At 50.4% G+C, this 18,345-nt stretch overlaps 4 protein-coding genes across 4 annotated transcripts; 3 read left to right on the forward strand and 1 right to left on the reverse strand.

Annotated features, from left to right (window-relative positions):
* Positions 1-1,264: 1,264 nt before the first annotated feature.
* ColSpa_10344 (uncharacterized protein) lies at positions 1,265-1,691 on the forward strand (the record flags this gene model as incomplete). The annotated part of the gene is given in 2 exon segments (XM_049276556.1): positions 1,265-1,281; positions 1,298-1,691. The coding sequence occupies 2 exon segments, from the start codon at positions 1,265-1,267 to the stop codon at positions 1,689-1,691; spliced, it is 411 nt and encodes a 136-aa protein (XP_049132513.1).
* Positions 1,692-5,383: 3,692 nt separating this feature from the next.
* ColSpa_10345 (uncharacterized protein) lies at positions 5,384-5,614 on the forward strand (the record flags this gene model as incomplete). Its single annotated transcript, XM_049276557.1, has 1 exon — positions 5,384-5,614. One exon carries the CDS (start codon positions 5,384-5,386, stop codon positions 5,612-5,614), a length of 231 nt encoding a protein of 76 aa, XP_049132514.1.
* Positions 5,615-7,297: 1,683 nt separating this feature from the next.
* On the reverse strand, positions 7,298-7,915 carry ColSpa_10346 (protein-ribulosamine 3-kinase, chloroplastic; the record flags this gene model as incomplete). The annotated part of the gene is made up of 1 exon (XM_049276558.1): positions 7,298-7,915. One exon carries the CDS (start codon positions 7,913-7,915, stop codon positions 7,298-7,300), a length of 618 nt encoding a protein of 205 aa, XP_049132515.1.
* Positions 7,916-9,709: 1,794 nt separating this feature from the next.
* On the forward strand, positions 9,710-12,491 carry ColSpa_10347 (uncharacterized protein; the record flags this gene model as incomplete). The annotated part of the gene is made up of 3 exons (XM_049276559.1): positions 9,710-9,927; positions 10,159-12,322; positions 12,396-12,491. 3 exons carry the CDS (start codon positions 9,710-9,712, stop codon positions 12,489-12,491), a joined length of 2,478 nt encoding a protein of 825 aa, XP_049132516.1.
* Positions 12,492-18,345: the final 5,854 nt, after the last annotated feature.

Genomic DNA, 18,345 nt, shown 5'->3' on the forward strand with positions numbered 1-18,345 from the left:
TAGCCGTCGGGTTCTTGTCCAGATCTCACCATCAGTAGACACGTGTTGGCAGACTTCCGCTGACGAGGAGCATCCCTTCTTAGGAATATTGATTTACAGAAATACATGGAAAATCCAGACTTGCTAAGGTGCTGGTCAACTCAGCAGCAGAATGAGGACCCAGCCCACCCATTTACCCAATGTATATCCCGTGATCGCTTCCAGCTACTTCCGGCGGCTCCATATTTTTGATAGTTCCAACCCAGCCAGTCGGAAGGACTAACTAATCCACGAGAACCAAAACCATATAGGATACCCAGTGCATGGAGCCAGTAAAAGGAGAAGCTTATGTAAGGTTGGACGAGCCGAACGGCTGATTGTAAATAAAAGGACTTATGAAATTAAGCGGCAGTTGCTCTTTCGCTATCGGGGCGTAATGTGATTTAATCAATCAATCAATCAATCATCACACTGACCCCCTACCCCGGGCTTGTCATGTCACTGCCCGACAGATTGCATGTTATGTACAGCGTGGAGAAGCCCGCTGGACCGTGCGTCACTATCAGCTTGTGTGGTGACTCGGCCTCCGGAGTCTAATCGGCTTCACGTCGGAATTTCGCCGGCTGGTGTGGGCAGCTGCCTGTTTCACACTAGTTTGCAGCCCACGTAGACTTATATAAGGATTTTCAAATCGAAATAGGCAATAGCCACATGTCAGTAGCTCGAGCGTTGCCACACGGTCCAAGACGGTATAGGCCAACTCCTAGTGTGTCATAAGAGCGGCCGGGGTTCATTTCATCCTTTGTCATCCATCCCTTTGAAATGACCAACGAGGTGGCAAACAAATCTTTAAAGTCTCGAAATCTTTTTGTCATTATCACATTACTACCGAGAGGTTCTCGATCGTCAAAATCAGACCTTACACCCGGCACGCATCGGCGTAGAACTCGATCATCGTCTTCATATGTCGCTGGACGGTCAGCGGCTTCGTCCGCTTCTTCCGCAACCCGCCCAAGGGCCCCGTCACGATTTAGAGATCACGGAAAATCATGCGAGTAACAGAAAGGGACGCAAAAGACAACGACCCAATACTTTGAAAGCATGCAACTTCTGCCGGGAGAAGAAGAATGCCGTAAGTAAACGGCGGGGTTTCCTTCCTCTTCAGAAACCAAAATGCAGCCGACCAAGCCCCACTTGGCCATGCTAAGTATTGGTGCCTCGTATACAAGCCAGTAGTACTGACAATCAACTTTAAACAGTGCGACGGTAAACCAGAATGCTCACAATGCTTGCGCCGTGGTCGTAAGTGTGAATACAGACTGATTACCAACTCCATTCTGAAGGCCATCCCCCCCGGAACCCAACTTGTGGACAAGGAAGAAGCTCTAAACAATGCTGACGCCGGAGATTTGCTTGAAATCTTGAAGCATGTGCCAGATGACGAGGCCCTAGAGGCACTGAAGCTTCTGAGAAGTGGTAACAAACCGGCCGAGGTGGGCTCAGCTTTGCGGAGGTACAACGTAGGGTTGTCGCAAGCTGCGCTCAATAGGGCAATTCTACCACCTAAGCAGTCTTCCTTGGAATTCGAGCTGATGACAAGGCATCCTCTTACTTACCCTACCTGGGCGCCGGTTCGGCCACTCAGGATTGACCTAGAGTTCCTGCTGCTCCCAAGAAAACTTCGATGGGACGGAGCTGGCGAGATTGTGTAAGCTTTTCTATTGTCAAGCAGCACAGATGGAGCTGTTACGTCTCTGCTAGCCCTGAAACGGGCTTGGAAATGTACTAGGAACCTCCCGATTGTACCTAAAGCTATTGTTGGCGGCGGCGCATTATTAGATCCTCACTAACTTTGCAAATCTATTCAGTACTGCAGGCTCGTCCGATGGTAGTTCCTACCTTACACCATATGGCCACGAACGTCGAGAGAGAAGCCCAGACGCAGAAAGTCTGGTTGAGCCTCTCAGACCGTCCACACTGTATGACAATAGACTGCTCGGTGTCGACATAACTCAATGGACGGATGTGCCCATCACCAGCGAATTTTTCATCGCGGTCCTACAGCTCTACCTCGAGACCGATCACCCAATGATGCCCCTGATTGACGTTAACTTATTACTGAACGGGCTGCTTGGTGAAAATGAGTTTTGTTCTCGAATTCTCATCCATGCGCTATTGGCCTGGGCTTCTGTAAGTGTTTTCACAACTGATAAGTTTATAATTCAACTATATGCGTAGTCTTATGCTGAACTAGCAGGCATATGCTGCCTTTGAACCAGAGGCCACAGTTTTGAGCTATACCTTTTATAATAAAGCAAAGGCATTGTGGAAGAACACTGAAGAAGCTCAAGCCATAGATCATGTCTGTACTGTGGCTGCCCTGTATTACTTATTAATAACCGCAATCTCCCATGGGGCAGGGGCAGATTATGTGGAGTTACTTAGCGATCTCTTAGGGATGTCCATAAGGCTCGAGCTTTTCGACATTGACCCTTCTCAGATATCAAAGAGCGATTCTAACGACAACACCGAATATCAGCGAGCAAGAGCCCGAATTGCGTGGGCGCTTTTCAACAATCTTACGTACGTCATCATTGGATTCATGAATCCAGCTGCTCGTTCCATTTCCCCTCACAGACCATCCCCATTACCGTCCTAACCCTTTCCTCCCTCACTTTTCACAAAGCAGAATTCATCTGTCCAGAGTCGTTCTCTGACATAAATTCGATCCCGGTGATCTGAATTTGCATCTTATGCATTGTCAGTAACCTTGAAGTGTGCAAGCTAATGGGTCTGACAAAGCTTTTTCTCGATGCACGTCCATCAGCGCCTGGTCCAGCACCCACCCCATTTATCCCCGCCAGACAATAGCATACATGCTGCAGAAGATGTGAACACGCCGAAAGAACACGAAAGACAAACACACAGCGAAAATTTGTTTCGTGAGCACTGCCGCCTCTCCTCGATAGCCCACAGCTTGATCCAAGCCATGTACCAAACAGAACAGGCCCCGTGCGCCAATGCCATAACTCTGCCCTTCGCCGCGGAGACTTACCAACGGCTTTTGGAATGGGCAGATAGCTTGCCGCTCGAAATGGCTCAGGGCGATGAGTGTACACACCACGCTATGATTTTGCAGTAAGTCACAAGTGATCAATAAAGTTCAGGAGCTACAGCGGTGTCTAGTATATATTATCACTTGGTCATCATGGACCTGTTTAGACCTCTTCTTCCGCAACACGGCGCTCCTAGACAGCGACTTCCCGCCTTTAGTTCCAAAGACTCCACCCCGGATGCCGTATACAAATCATCCGTGAACCAGTTGAAGAGACTCGTGCTCCTTTACCGGCAAAGCTATCCGCAGTCTGCATACTGCTTCCTTTGGCACTCAGGACTGCTCTACCTCGCAAACGCGATGCTAGCCGAGGCAAAGACTTCAGGAAAAGCGTCGGAATGGCGATTCCATTTCCGCCTCTGTAACTCAACCACCCTGCTTCCCACGCAACCCCGCATACCACGCAGCCCCAAACCCCCATCAATATCACCATACCCATCAACAACATCCATTATTCCTCATCCCTACCACCTACCCAGATGCAACTTTCTGCTTCACTAGATAATTCAGATCCACTGGATTCACTTGTGCTACTCTCTGCTTCGCCAGCAGCAATTTGCGCCCGTCGGATATCCTCGATATTAGCGAACGTCGTGTTAGGGTCCGTCTGGACCCTTTTTCTCCTGCCTTGTTGCTGACTATCCGTCTGGGCCTGGAATGCCTGGGCCTGACGCTCTAGGACTGTCAGTCTATAGGCCTGTTGGTCCCAGCCTTTTTGGACCTTTCTAAATAGGTGGCGTTGAGTATAGATTTCTTGGGTATCTTGTGTAAGCTGGTTGAATAGGTGCAGCTGACGCTGAAGATCAGTAGACTTACGCGGGGTTAACCATGGGACTATAGATACAGCTTCATCCCACTGCTGACTTCCTGACTGCCCAGCTGTCTGGCCGTCTAGCTATCTGGCTGGCTAGCTGGCTGATGCCTTAGACACGAAAGGGCTAGATAAAGGTTGCGCTACATCAACTAGCCATAACCCAGTGTGTTTCCAGCCACTTTTAATAACCTAGATAATCAAGGCGTCTAGACGTGCCCTTCTATAATAGTCTATAAAGTTCCTCTTACCTATTACAGTTAAATTGCTTTATATATCTAGGTACCTTAGATACTTCTTATAGGCTGCCTTAAGAGGTCAGAATACTGACTGATCTAGAGGCTAGAGGACGTGTAATGTGTGCAGTGGCAGAAACAGGAGGTGTATATGGTTCTGGAAGCATTGCCACAGAAAGTCTGTTGTTATATGGCTGTGATAGGCGTCTAGAACTAGTAGTCTAGTATCTGAAGGGTCCTCTGGGACAGTCTAAGGGATAAAGACCTTTTCTAGCCATTCTAGGGCATTCTGATCAGTTGTCTAGCTGTTCTCTGTTGCTATGAATTTCCAGCTAGCATAAGGTTAAAGATCTAGAGGAAACTACTGTTGCTAGACTGACTTACCCTTATACATAACAAGAGGCGGAAGTGCGCGTCCTCTGGCAGAGACGCACTCGATCAGAGATACCCATACCCGCGATCCAGGCTGTTTTTTCTGGATATACTTGGTCTCTGACGATCCTAGTACTAGCCCATTGCTTCCTTTGCCCTCGAGGATACCAGTCTCATCCATGTTCCATCTATTAGCTGGCTTAATAGGCAGGATTACTGGCAGATCAAGGCGATGAAACCATTCCTGGATAATGTCAGCAGTTGCCCCATTAATTCGCCTAGCGTCAATTGCCCTGCATCGCTGGGTTCTGATAGATGGGTTTCTGCGAAGAAATCGCTGCATCCACTTCCTCCCAAGTGGTCGCTGCCCATCGCCCAGCATACGCTCAGCCAGCCCTTTGACTTGCTGATGGCAAAACGCAGAGCCTAGGGCAGCCTGCTTAGATATCCACTCAGCAAGTAGACCTTCCTGGTTCTGAGATAACCGCTGCAGTCTACCAAAGGCAGTATTTCTAGACTGGGTACCATGGAGACGTTGTCGTACAGTCGCCTCTGGGATGCCCCATTTGCGACCTGCCCCGCGGATACTAAGCCCGTCAGCAATATCCCAAAGTGCCCGCTGCAGCTCATGTTCACTATACTGCTTCATCTTATAGTAAAAAAGATATCCTCAAAAAATGGCGTTGTTTGGGGTAGAATAGAAGATGTTGTGATAGTTAGAAAAGAGGAGTAGGTTTTATGGTGACGCGTTGTTGGGCTGCGTGGTATGCGGGGTTGCGTGGGAAGCAGGGTGGTTGAGTTATGGCCTGCTACCAAACATTGTACACAGGATTTTTCTTAGCCAAAGACATAGCGCTGAGCCTGTTGTCCATGGCTCTAGAAAAGGGTGTCTTGGACGTCTCGCAGGCCAGGGGAATCAAAAGAGACCTTGAGCTTCGGGGCAAGCACCATAAGGTCTCGCACCAAGTGCCGGCTTTCCTGATCGTGGATTTGGACTTGGCAGTGACGAATCCTTGCGCAGCACAGGCGGAGGTCTTACTTCGAAAGTTTCAGGAGGTTCGGCTCCTGGAGACGAACGACAGCGATGAGTCGCTGGTTTGAGATCCAGAGGACGACCTACAGTATTTTGTACGGTTTGGCGTTAAATCCCGAGGCATTTTCCTCAATGCTAGCTGCACCGAGGACCTCAGCTCGGAGAATGTTGAGGGAAAGAAGACAGTGCTACTCGTTGACTCGTTGATCAACAGCGGCAAGACAATCGTGGACTTCTCTCAGCAAGTCCGCAAGCTGGATAAAACTAAGTGCATCGTGGTACTGAGTGGGATTTTCCCGGTAAAGGCAGTCTCGGATGTACCGGAGCCATTCATTCGAGTCTCGTTGAACTACGTATGTCAGAGAACAAGTTTCCGAGACGGGTAGCACGGATACCCGGTAATAAACTTCTTAACATGATCAACCTTCCCTGAGCAGGAGGGATTGTTGACAAATGGTGGTTCTAAGTGGGTTGGTGTAAATAGAAACGAACCGTTTTAGAGCTTGTATGATTTGATATCTTGATCCGCCACATCAACTATGTCGGTCTGTACACCAGCAACGCGAACCGCCTCTAATGGACTCCTAGTCTTTCCTAGCAGACCTCTAGAAGCAAGATAGTTACGGCGCAACGATGACTATGTCGCGTCTCCAGGATCTGTGCTGGACGCCGGACTCCGAGACGCAGTGACCCTCATCCTTTGGTCGAGGAAGTCTCTGAACCACTGGCTGAGCAGGCAATGCAACGACTTACAATTGTTGATGGTACGGAACTGTTAGATACAAGATACTCGGCGTCTGGGATCAGAAAGGAGGTTAATCATCAGTCCGATGTGAGTTGAAGAAGACGGTCACGCCATGTACCTGTAGGTACTTGGGGTCGAGCGTCCAAAGCTGCATAAAATCGACAGAGGTGTGCGAATAGCGACTATAGCCTGGCCATAGGTTCCTTGTTGCTGCTCAAAAAGTGATACAAAGACACCTCGCCTTGGAGTGATAATGAGCTGGGTGTTTCTCTGTCGTACGCGATACACTATATCCATAACTATTCGTCCAGTGGCACACAGAGACAGAGTGAACGGGGAAAGTTTTGATGATGCCAAGTTAGCAAGTCCCGCTTTCGTATGAGGTGACATTATCAGGAGGGATGAGGCATCCGAATAGTCATGGATATTGACACCATGCATTGAATCATTGCATCTGTCATTCATTAACGTCAATCGACTGCGAGAAAGCCAATGACCAACTGCGGCGCGACCCGACGCAATTAAATCAAAAACGGCGGATGCGGTAGAGCTTGCTATCGTCTCTAAAGACGATGTAGTGTGCGCAGCAGCTCTGTGATGATCGCCCGGCGACTCGACAGTGGGCGCTAAGATACATCAGACATCTTTTAAACCAGGAATGTGCAAAACAATATCCCCTGAAGGGCAACCCGACCCAGTGGGACAGCCAGCGAATACAGCACTTGAGATGGAAAAGAAACGAAAGACTGATCCAGCTGGGCGATGCATAAGTTGAAACCACCAAAAGGCCAGTCAACAGGTCCTGGACTTTGAGAGTACAAACAGAAAATTCAAAATGGAAGTGATTAGACGAGATGCTCCTCAACCTATGCAAGAGATTATCATCGTCTTACAATGCATCAGAATCAAATCCACCTGATCAGAAATATCGATCATTGAGATATAATACGTCTTCCATTATTCTGTGAACTAATCAGTGATTGCGGAGATATAGATTTAAAACCACTCACTGCCGTTGAGTATTCGGGCTCCGACGGTCAATCGCGTGTTCAAGATTAAACTTGATGCTGTACAACTTGAGTCTATCATCCCATTCCTCAACAGGCTCGGATGGCGGATACTGTTTTTGGTACTCGCGGAAGAAGGACCAGGGCAAGGTCCCAGTCTTGCGGCACCAGCCGCCCAGTTCGTACTCGTTGTGAGCGTAGAGAATGCGCGGGCCGAGGAGGATGGGCTCTTCATTGTCCATGTTGAGGGCCATGGTGCTGGCCGACAGGTTGCCATGAACGAGACACGGTTTGATGACGCGGCCATTAGACTGCAGGGCGCCGAGAAGGCGGGGAATGGTGTGGTCAATCAGCCTGTTGAAGTCTCCCTGACATTGCTCATTCCAAGGCCCATGCAACGATGTCTCAAAGTCGAACAGGCGGTTTAGGAGCCTGGCAAAGAGATTGGCCCAGCTTTCATCCCAATCGACAGGCTGACGGAACGGACCATGACAGCTGACAACTGGGAGGCCGAACTGGCTGTTTCTTGGCGAGACACTGTCTCGATGCATGGCGGCAAGTTTTACGCAGAGTATGGTCGGGTCGGGTAGGATATGGTCGATCGAGACAAAATCCATGACGAGGCTGTGGTGTGGTCGTGGGTATATAGATGCGGCGCCGATTCCCTCGTTCTCTTTCTCGCGTCTTGGTCTTTCTCTTTCTCTTTGGTCTTTCTCGTCCCTCGTTCTCTCTCGTCCCTCGTTCTCTCTCGTCCTCTTCTCTCTCCTCGTTCTCTCTCGTCCCTCGTTCTCTCTCGTCCCTCGTTCTCTCTCGTCCCTCGTTCTCTCTCGTCCCTCGTTCTCTCTCGTCCCTCGTTCTCTCTCGTCCCTCGTTCTCTCTCGTCCCTCGTTCTCTCTCGTCCCTCGTTCTCTCTCGTCCCTCGTTCTCTCTCGTCCCTCGTTCTCTCTCGTCCCTCGTTCTCTCTCGTCCCTCGTTCGCCCACGCTCGCGACACCAGTCCCGGCACAAGTTTGTGTAGTGCCACTAAACCTGTTCGTTGACTTTCGAGGGCCAGCTGTTCATCTTCCGTGGTAGATTCCTATGAGTCCTATCAGTTGTGCCGTTTCAGCCGTAAACCTCGCTCAAACTGACACTACCTTCACAAAGTAAAACTTCCTAGTACCGTCTGGCAGCTGGACTATCAGACGACTTGTTTTCAACCCCCTGACCCATACGGACACGCTTCGATAACCTTGGAGGCCGGCGGTAGCACGTTCCGTAAGTCATGGCACTGTTCTACCATGCGTTGATACCGATCCATGGGGAGGTTGCTTGCGATGCTTCTGCAGAACTAGTGATGCGGAAACGCCAGCCTGGCGTTTGTCCAAGTAAAGTGGCTTAGATAATCGGCACAAAGATAGGCCGTTAGTGCGGGGTAGATGGGGGTATGCCTTATCAACTCTGGGTCCATTAAGGGGCCCCGAACTTGTCCATTGGCCCGTGTCTTGGCGTTACGGCGCCGTCCTACCCAAGATATCCCAAGGTCCGAACAGATCCTAACCTTCGTCCACTTCTATCCGATTCGCTTATGGGTTGCTTCGACACAGCACGGTCTGTGTTTACTTACTCCCGGTTACATACAATGCACGAACACAAGCGGGACATCTTTAGTCTGAAAACGGTGTATGAGCCTGCGGGGGTCTTGCCGTACCTCAACATCGTTTTAGTTCATGGTCTTGGTCGTACAAGCACTGAGACATGGTCGAAGGAAGGACGACAGCCGTGCTTCTGGCCGGCCTGGCTGCACGAGACCGGCTCGCTTCGAATGGCGCGGGTGTATACGACAGAATACCGAGAGCTCAACTTTCTCCAGAGCCTCCTCGAGACACCTCAGGATACCATCGATGACTTTGTAGAGGGTCTGTGGGGTACACTAGCGAATGATGTGAGTTGCCGTGTTCGACGCTGCTACATTGGTATATACATCTGACTCTGAAGCTATACAGAACGTCTCCCCCGAAAAGCAGATACCCGTCGTTTTCGTAGCGCATTCAACTGGCGGCATCGTTGTAAAACAGGTTTGTTTGTCGCCTTCTGGCTGCCTAGATATAGTCTGAACGTAACAAATATCAGGCATATCTTTCCGATACCAAGTCCACCACGCGGTCAACTAGCGCAATTCTTTTCCTAGCAACCCCTCACAAAGCTAGTGCAGTGGGACCTTCTCTCACTTGGGGATTAGAGAAGCCTTCGTTGGTGGGGGAAACGACCGAGGACGGGATACTGTCGACACTGCAAACGATCAACCAAAAGTTTCAAGCAACAAGAGGAGATGGGCTACATATCGCGTCATTCTTTGAAGCATTGAGGACGCACGGCAAATTCATCGTGGACCAGAGGTCTTCATGCTTGGATTTGGAAAAAGAGGTTAAAATGCCAATCGACGCTGACCACGAAAACATCACGCGACGTCCGAGTCGTGACGACCCAGGATTTGTGAAACTCTCTCAGCAGTTGCAGCTCATCCTTCGCTGCCAAGGTCCGTTCAAGCGGCGCGTTTGGGGTCTGGACCCAAGAGAGAAGACCGATCTTCTGTACAGGATGCTCGGTGTTGATGACGCTATGGATGAGCTTGAATCCGTATACAGTCAGTACGTTCCAGGAACTTGCGAATGGATCGAATCAAATTTGCAATATCGCGGCTGGCTGAACGACAGATCACTACAGCCACGGGTCTTGTTCATCTCTGGCCCTCCTGGGTCTGGCAAATCAGTCCTGACATCACACATTGTACAAAGCCTCAGGGGTCGCAGCCTGTCCTGTCAATTCTTCTTTTTCCAGCATGACGATCAACGAAAACAATCTGCTGTCTCCCTCTTTAGGTCACTGGCCCTTCAACTAGCCAACAAGATCGAGCCGTTCCGCGACTATCTGGTGGCCCTAGCTGCCGGTAGCTATAGCCTCGAGCACAATACCCAGGACCTAATCTGGAACAAACTGTTCACCGACGAGCTTCCAAGGCTTTTACCCGACCGGGACAACCCCATGTACTGGATCATCGATGGCCTGGATATTTGTGGATCCGGTGAAGCGTTTCTTTCAGGTTTAGCTAACCCATCCCTATCTTCTATTCCCATCCGGGTTGTCGTCACCAGCCGTGTCACGCCAACCCTATCTCGCGTATGCAATCGGCTGGGTGCTTCCTTGCAGGTTCAGGTTCTGCGGCTGGACAAGGATGCAACAGATGCGCAAAAGGCAGCCATGAGACCCCTAGTACGGACCAAGCTTGGTGCGCTCCACGAACATCTGACTGATCAGACCGTGCTGGAAGGCCAAGGCAACTTTCTTGAAGTCAACAGAATCGTCCGAGGTATTCTACGCGGCAAGAGCCACCCCTTAACCAGCCCTGACAACGTCGCGACAAGCCAGCCAGATACCAGACAGTACTGGAAAGAGGTTGCAGCAGACATGAGTGCCGGCTGGACAGCTAGCAAACGGGCACATGCGAAACGCATATTGACATTGGTTGCTTATGCCCGTTATCCCCTTACAATTGCGCAAGTTTGTGAGGCCATCACGCGATACGAACCCATGGCGCCCGATCGTTATGACCCAGTCCAACTATGCGGAGCATTGCTCCAGGTCGACGGGCGGTCCCGCCTCATACTAAGACACCGCACCGCTCACGAGTACTTAGTCGCCGCGGAAGGCCGTGACCTATGTTGCGAATCCCACGAGGCCCACGGGATCATTCTCGCGATGAGCTTGAAAGCCATGGCGAGGATGAGCGTGGGTGGTACCGACAGCCAGCCCCGGTTGAGTCTGCCGCCGGACTCATGGGCCTCATATGCCACTACGTCCTGGGAATTCCACCTCTCTCGCGGCGCAGTGTACCTCGATGGAGAGCTTCTTTCGATAGTCGACAGTTTCCTCGAGGCCCCAACGGTGGTTTGGTGGATCTTCATCCTCGCAAGCTCTAATCAGCTGGATCTCCTTACGGACGCATCGGCCGCCTTGACCGTTCTCCATGCGCGCAGGAGCGCCATGCCATCACTAAGGCACAACGTCGATCATAAACTGTTACAATGGGCCACTGAAATGGCCATGGTTCATGGAAAATTCGGGATGCATCTGTCGAGATTCCCTCGCGCTATCTACGACGTAGTTCCAGCGTTCTGCCCCGAGACTTCACCAATACGAACACTGCATACCAGCAGGGACGAGGCATCGAGGCTCGTCGTCAAAGGCATTCCGGACAAAGCATGGGTTGAGACGTTGGCTAAGATCCCTGTTAAGAACCCCTCTGGCATCGCGTGTACCAGCCAGTATGTCGCATTATCCTCTTTTGGCAGCCGTCGGGTCAGACTAGTCTCAACGACAAACCCGTGCAGTGCTAAGACGGTTCATCACCAAGAAAGCGTCAGCCGCATGCGCTTCAGCAATTCTGGGCATATGCTTGCCCTGGCCAGTCTACGGACCATCAGTGTATGGCAAATCGACATCTGGGTTTTGCGCTGGACCTTCGCCGCCCCGCCGGCTGCCCCGATGGTCGACATGGCCTTCGACTCCGGAGACACCGCGCTTCTGGCCTATTTCAAAGATGGGCACGTGTGGAGATACCCGCTGGAAGACTTCGCGGCAGGCAGTTGCTGTCTCGGGCCAGCTCTCGCTGTCGGCCCCGATGGCCGCCGCCACGTCCCTAAAGCTGCTGCATTCAATCAGGGCGCCACCATGCTTGCTACCGCGTACTACGACCTACCCCTATCGGTATGGGACGTGTCCAGCAGCGGCCTGCGCGGGCCGCGACCACAGAGCAACGCCGCACGCCAAGATGCAGACCGGGCGCCGGACCCCGTGGACCGGATCGACTGGACCCCGGCTCCGTGCCACGTTCTCACCATCCGTGGCGGCTCCGCCTACGCGTGGGATCCCGACCGCCAGGTTGAGCGCCAGATATGCGGCGGCGTCGAATCCAACTTCACCCATATATGTACTATTCCAAATCGCCTCTTCACGATCACTGCCACTGAATCTGGCTTCCTTCATGTCTGGTCGACCGGGCAAACACGTCTCCTCGATAAATTGGAATGTGGAGAAAACATCCGTTATTTTTGCTCAGATGGACATAAGATATATGTCCTCCATGGCAATTCCTGCGATGTATGGCGCCCGGCATGCCTTACTTCGTACCGTCCAGAAGTCGATCACACACTGAATCGTTTTCAAGACCCTTCCCGACTTTTCACCACGTCTCCCATCACTTCGTCCAATTTGTCAGACACGCATGGCCCTATTGAGCTACTCGAAGTGAGTTCAATATCTCGCATGTACTGCACAGCACATGCTCGTGGTAAACTCAGAGTTTGTAATATGGATGGAAAGTCTTTGATAACATACACACCGCCTTATTCCGCTACTATCACCCAGATGGTGTGGAGTAACGATGGACAGTATTTAGCCACTGTTGATGTATCACGCAAGCTTTCCGTTAAGCGCGTTTTGCCCAAACAGCCCTGGTTGGTTACTATCACTGAAAAGAGCTTGACCGAGGAGCCGAGTCAGGTACTCTTCAACATGACTGACCAGTTGATTGTTGTTGTTTCAGCCCAAACAATCTTGTTGTGGTTCTATGCCTCCCACCCAGAGTCCCTTCAGCGTATCTCCCTCGACAGACCTTATTTCTTGATTAGCCATCCGTTTGAAGCTGACGTCTTCCTTGGATTTACTCCTCACGGGCTTCATGTTCTCAAATGGAATGACCTTGAGCACAGCTTAAGCATCCCATTCCAGTTTCTGTACACCTCTATCGATGCCGATGTTCAAGAGCGCATTATGAGCCCTGTAGCCACTTGGAAGGTCTCGAAAGTGTCGGTGGCACCAAATGGATCACACATATTGGTTCAAGCCACTCAGTTCGACCATAGCTGCGTTGATTTGCTCCACATCAAAACCACCGACATCGACATGGCCCGGCGCAGTTTCATATTAGAGATACCAATTAGGTTTTATCCACTAAGCCTGCGTGTTGTCGTGGACAGGCCTCTGGGTTTCGTGGATGACGGTTCGGGGTTTCCTATGTTTGCATTCTTTCACACGAATGGTTGGGTATGTACAGTGGGGAACGGCCATGAGCTTGCAGAGCACTTTTTCTTGCCTTACGACTGGCTGGATAGTGATAGCCTCGAGAAGATATGCTTGGGAAAAGATGGTATCATGTTCGTTCCCCAAAGAGAGCGGGTGGGAATCATCTTGAACGGGTTCGAGCTCGATTGCTCCTCCAGACGCTCATAGCTATTACTCGGCAGTGGTGCTATCTGGCATCCATTTCTCTCTCCATTAACTAGCCTTCCTCTTGCTGCTGAGACGTCTTGGCTGAAGGTCGCTAATTTTGTTACTGGCTGGTCAAAACTGACCAGGGAGTGCACGAGTCCCAATACGGTCTCCCAAATCATTCGTCAACACCATCATAACCACAACCTCTTGGCAAACTCCCGCTGCGGCTGATAAATGTCGTGTAGTATTCGCTTGAGATTTCCAATTATATTTTTTTTTACTTTGACGCTTGTTTTCCCGACTATTCCATTATCCAATAGGCTACTCTCAAGATATCGGTGTCCTGCATAATGAGCTAACCGCGCGCCTGTCATGGCGAACTGCAAGGTATGGCGCTTCAAGTGGGTCACCTAAGGCATTTCCTTCAGGGGCGATGGTGAACCCTGTTTTATTATTCGTGGCTCGTACAATGATAGGCTTGTTGGATCAGAGGGAAGGCCTGGCTGACCGGACCCCTTGAACTTCGGCCCCTGTGAAGAGGCCGCTGATACAACGCTCCAGCTGTGAACAAGATATTTATAATTAGTGGCCCCAAGAGTATGAAAAAGATCTCTTTGATTGTAACAAACTCTGAAGACCTAATATCGCTGAGTCAGTCTCCACAATCAATCATCTTGCCATCAACCTAACATACTCTAAGCACGACAATCTATACCTTCCCGCAACTGTATCACCTGATCCAAATACGTGACGCATCTACGCATAAGTAATTTCACCATGAACATCGGAGTCGGCCTGGGCGATTTTTTTTTGGCAATCAAGCTTGCACATACTATTTACAGTAGGTTCAAGGACGCCCCGGTCAAATTTGATCGCCTATCGAACGAGTATGTGCCTCTTGAGGACATCAAATACCATTAATAACTCTTTGCCAGGGTCAAGCTTCTCGTTCCTGTTCTCGACGATATCGATCACGAGCTCAAGCTTGGGCGGCTTACCGAGAAACAGAAGGAGGAGCTATGTGACCTTGCGAGAAACTGCAAGAATGTACTTCATGACGTAGACGCCACACTACAAAAGTTTGCTGTTCTCAAAACGGTTACGCCTCAGTCAACATCTTGGATACATAGAACGCGGAGGGCCATTAAAAGGCCTCAATGGGACCCGGCTGAGGAGCAGTATCACCAAGGAAGAATCGTCAAAAGTCTCATTTACTTACAGGCCTTTCTTGATAGACTCATCAGGTAATTGCAATCTTGTGTCAACATTCCTCAGCTAATGAAGCTCCAGACAGCAGAATAGAATGTCTACAATTCTCAATTGGATCAGTATCCCAGGAAAAAAAGTTTCTCCGCCTCTCGAAGGCACTGGCCACTGGCTGCTGGAGTGCAGCGAAGTCCGATCCTGGGTGCGAGGAACAGAGAGTACGTTGCTCTTGCATGGACCTCCCGGTGCGGGAAAGACAACCATGACGTCACTGGTCTCTAATGACCTGCGTCGACGAAACCTCGCAGACCCCACCGTTGGCATCGCACATCTGTACTGCGAATCTGGAAGACGAGACTACCAAACTTACGACATTCTGATAGCCAGTCTCCTGCGTCAGCTGGCAGAAGCCAAACCCATCGTTCCTGCACACTTGATAAGCTTTTACGAGAGATACGAGAGTCAGATATCATCGCCATCTGGACATGAGCTCACGCAGGAACTCAAACTTGTTGTGACAGGGTTAGCAAAGGTGTTCATCATTGTCGATGCTTTAGATGAATGTGACCGGGGTGTTTCTACACACCTTTTGGCGACGATTCGCAGCCTTCAGGCCGATTACAACATCAGATTTCTCGCAACCTCGCGACATCGAAACGCTTTGACTGGCTTTAAGCGTTGTGAACTGGTGGAAATTCGAGCAAGGGATGCAGATGCGCGAAAATACCTGCAGTATCATCTGACGATGCTTGATGAATTCGTTCAAGATCGTCCGGACTTGCAGGAAGATATCAAGACTGGAATTACCAAAGCGGCCGATGGCATGTATGTGGAACGTTGCCTATAGTATTGCACACCTAATTTTGGACTAGGTTCTTGCTTGTACAGATCTATCTCGAGCTCTTAAAACATGCAGCCACGCCAAAAGAGATGAGGAAGATGCTGAAAGAACTTCCAACGGGACCAGACGCCCCCAAAAAGGCGTTCGATAGGATCACCAAGAGAATCAAGGAATCACACTTAGAACAGCTCGCTAAAGACGCCTTGAGAATTGTTACATTTTCCAGAAGGCCACTATCGATACAGGAGCTTCAACATGCCCTCGCAGTGGAACTGGACGCTACTGAAATTGACCCGGACAGCATTCCAGCCATTAACAGCATAATCTCAGCCTGCGAGGGGTTTGTCTCACTGGATGAAAAAAACAACACGGTCTGTCTGGTCCATCGCACAATGCAGGAGTATTTGAGACGTCTGGACTGGTTTTCCGACGCTGACAGAGAGATCGGCAAGATCTGCACAGCATATCTGTCGTTCGAGGCATTTAACGACGGGCACTGTCAGAACGACAAGGACTTCGAAGAGAGAATAAGAAGGTACCCTTTCTATGATTATGCGGCGAGATATTGGGGTCAGCATGTTCGAAAAGGCTCTGCTGAGACACACGGAACCATTCTCAACTTCCTACGGAACGAGAAGAAAATCCTTGCATGTAGCCAGGCATTGCTGATTAAGAGAGCACATTCTTGGCGAGGGTATTCCCAACGCGTTGCCGGCAACGTCACGGGGCTCCACCTAGCATCATATTTCGGATTGAGCAGCACAGCGCAGAAACTCTTGGTTACTGGAGCACCGGCCGGAAACACCGATACTCAACATCGAACTCCGCTGTCCTGGGCGGCTGAGCATGGACATGATGCCGTCATTGAGCTGCTGCTGGATAAGGGAATCAACAACTACGGCTCCGATCATCTTGGCCGTAATCCCATGTTTTGGGCCACGATAGGGGGGCATAAAACCACGGTCGAGTTGCTGCTTAACACTGGGGCTTACGATATCAACGCTGAAGATGGATGCGGCCGAACAGCGTTCTCTTGGGCCACAGGCAAGGGCTACAGCGAGATCGCTCAACTGCTTATCAACCATGGTATAGCCAATATGGATTCAACTGACTATTTCGGCCGGACACCTCTCTTTTGGGCGGCCGACAGCGGAAACGTTGCCACGGTGGAATTCCTTCTCCGTACAGGACAAGTTGAACTTGACCGGGGGGATAGAAGAGGGCGAACACCTTTTTCGAAAGCGGCTGAGATGGGACATAGTAGTGTTCTTGAACTACTCCTCAGAGCAGGTGCGATCGATGTTGATGCTCAAGACAAGAGCGGCCGAACACCCCTATCGTGGGCAGCAGGAAATGGCCGCGAGGTAGTGGTAAAACTACTACTCAACACGGAACGCACGTGTGTTTTGTCTAGAGACAGAGACGGCAGGACCCCATTTTCCTGGGCCGTTGGCTCTGGCCACTTGGGAGTTGCCCAACATTTCTTCAGCGGCGCAGCTGCAAATTTGGACCTGGCCATTGATTCCCCCGATAATTTTGGCTGGACTCCGCTAATATTGGCAAGCCAAAATGGCCATGCCGTAGTCATAGATTGGCTGCTCAACACAGGGAAAGTCAATGTTGCCAAGGCGGACCTTAACGGGGGAACTGCTTTTTCGTGGGCAGCTCGGAACGGCCAGGAGGATACAGTCAAACTTCTTCTTGGTATATCAACACCTTGTGTCGACTTGAAAGACATGGATGGCCGAACTGCGTTCTCTTGGGCCGTCGGAGAGGGACATGTAGCGGTGGTCCAACTTCTACTTGATGCAGGAGTCGATATTGACACAAGAGACGATCGCCTCAGAAGTCCGGTCTCATGGGCCGCTCAGAACGGACATGTCGACATTGTGAAACTGCTTCTTGGCAGTGGAATGGTAGATGCTGATTCTAAAGACAAAGACAACCGCACACCACTCTCTTGGGCGGCTGAATACGGACAAACCGACATTATGAAGCTGCTACTTGATATTGGGGTGGACGCAGATTCTAGAGACAAGGACGATCGTACACCACTCTCGTGGGCGGCTGAGTATGGGAAGGAGGCCGTAGTAGAGTTGCTCATTAACACAAGGATGGTTGCTATTTATTCTACCGACAAAAATGGCCGAACGCCCCTCATCCTGTCAGCCGCAGATGGATACGAGAACATCGTTCGGAAACTCATCGCCGCATCAAAGGAAGGAATTGAAATCAGGGATAATAGTGGTCGTACTGCTCTTTCATGGGCAGAACAAGGCGGATGCACAAGGGTTGTACAAATCCTGCTCAGAGTCCGACGGGGTTTGTCAGTTAATGGCAAGTAGCACTGGTTGGGATAACTTGTTATTGCTTACACAAAACCGTCTCGAATCCGCGTCCCACAATTTTGACTCTGTCATCTTTCGGCATATAGAGCGTTCCATCATATGTAATGTGAACCAAATTCAAACACGCTTCATCCATCCATTCGGGCGGCAAGAACGCAGCATATTTCCTGAGTTTACCATCGCTGCTGCAACTCCAGAACCAGCCAGCTTCATCAACATAAGCCAACTCGTCACTCCTGGAGGGTTTCCTTATGAAGCCAAGAGGCCTAAGAAGCTTATTTAGCACTGTTGGGGTGTAGGTTTTGATAGGAACGCGTTCTTGTCCAGAACGATGCGCCCTCTCAATATCAGTTGACATGACAAAAACAGTATTCACATCATTTTCATCCTCTAGCGACGCG

The sequence above is a fragment of the Colletotrichum spaethianum genome, assembly GCF_022836535.1.
Source record: "Colletotrichum spaethianum MAFF 239500 DNA, contig35, whole genome shotgun sequence".
Taxonomy (NCBI): domain Eukaryota; kingdom Fungi; phylum Ascomycota; class Sordariomycetes; order Glomerellales; family Glomerellaceae; genus Colletotrichum; species Colletotrichum spaethianum.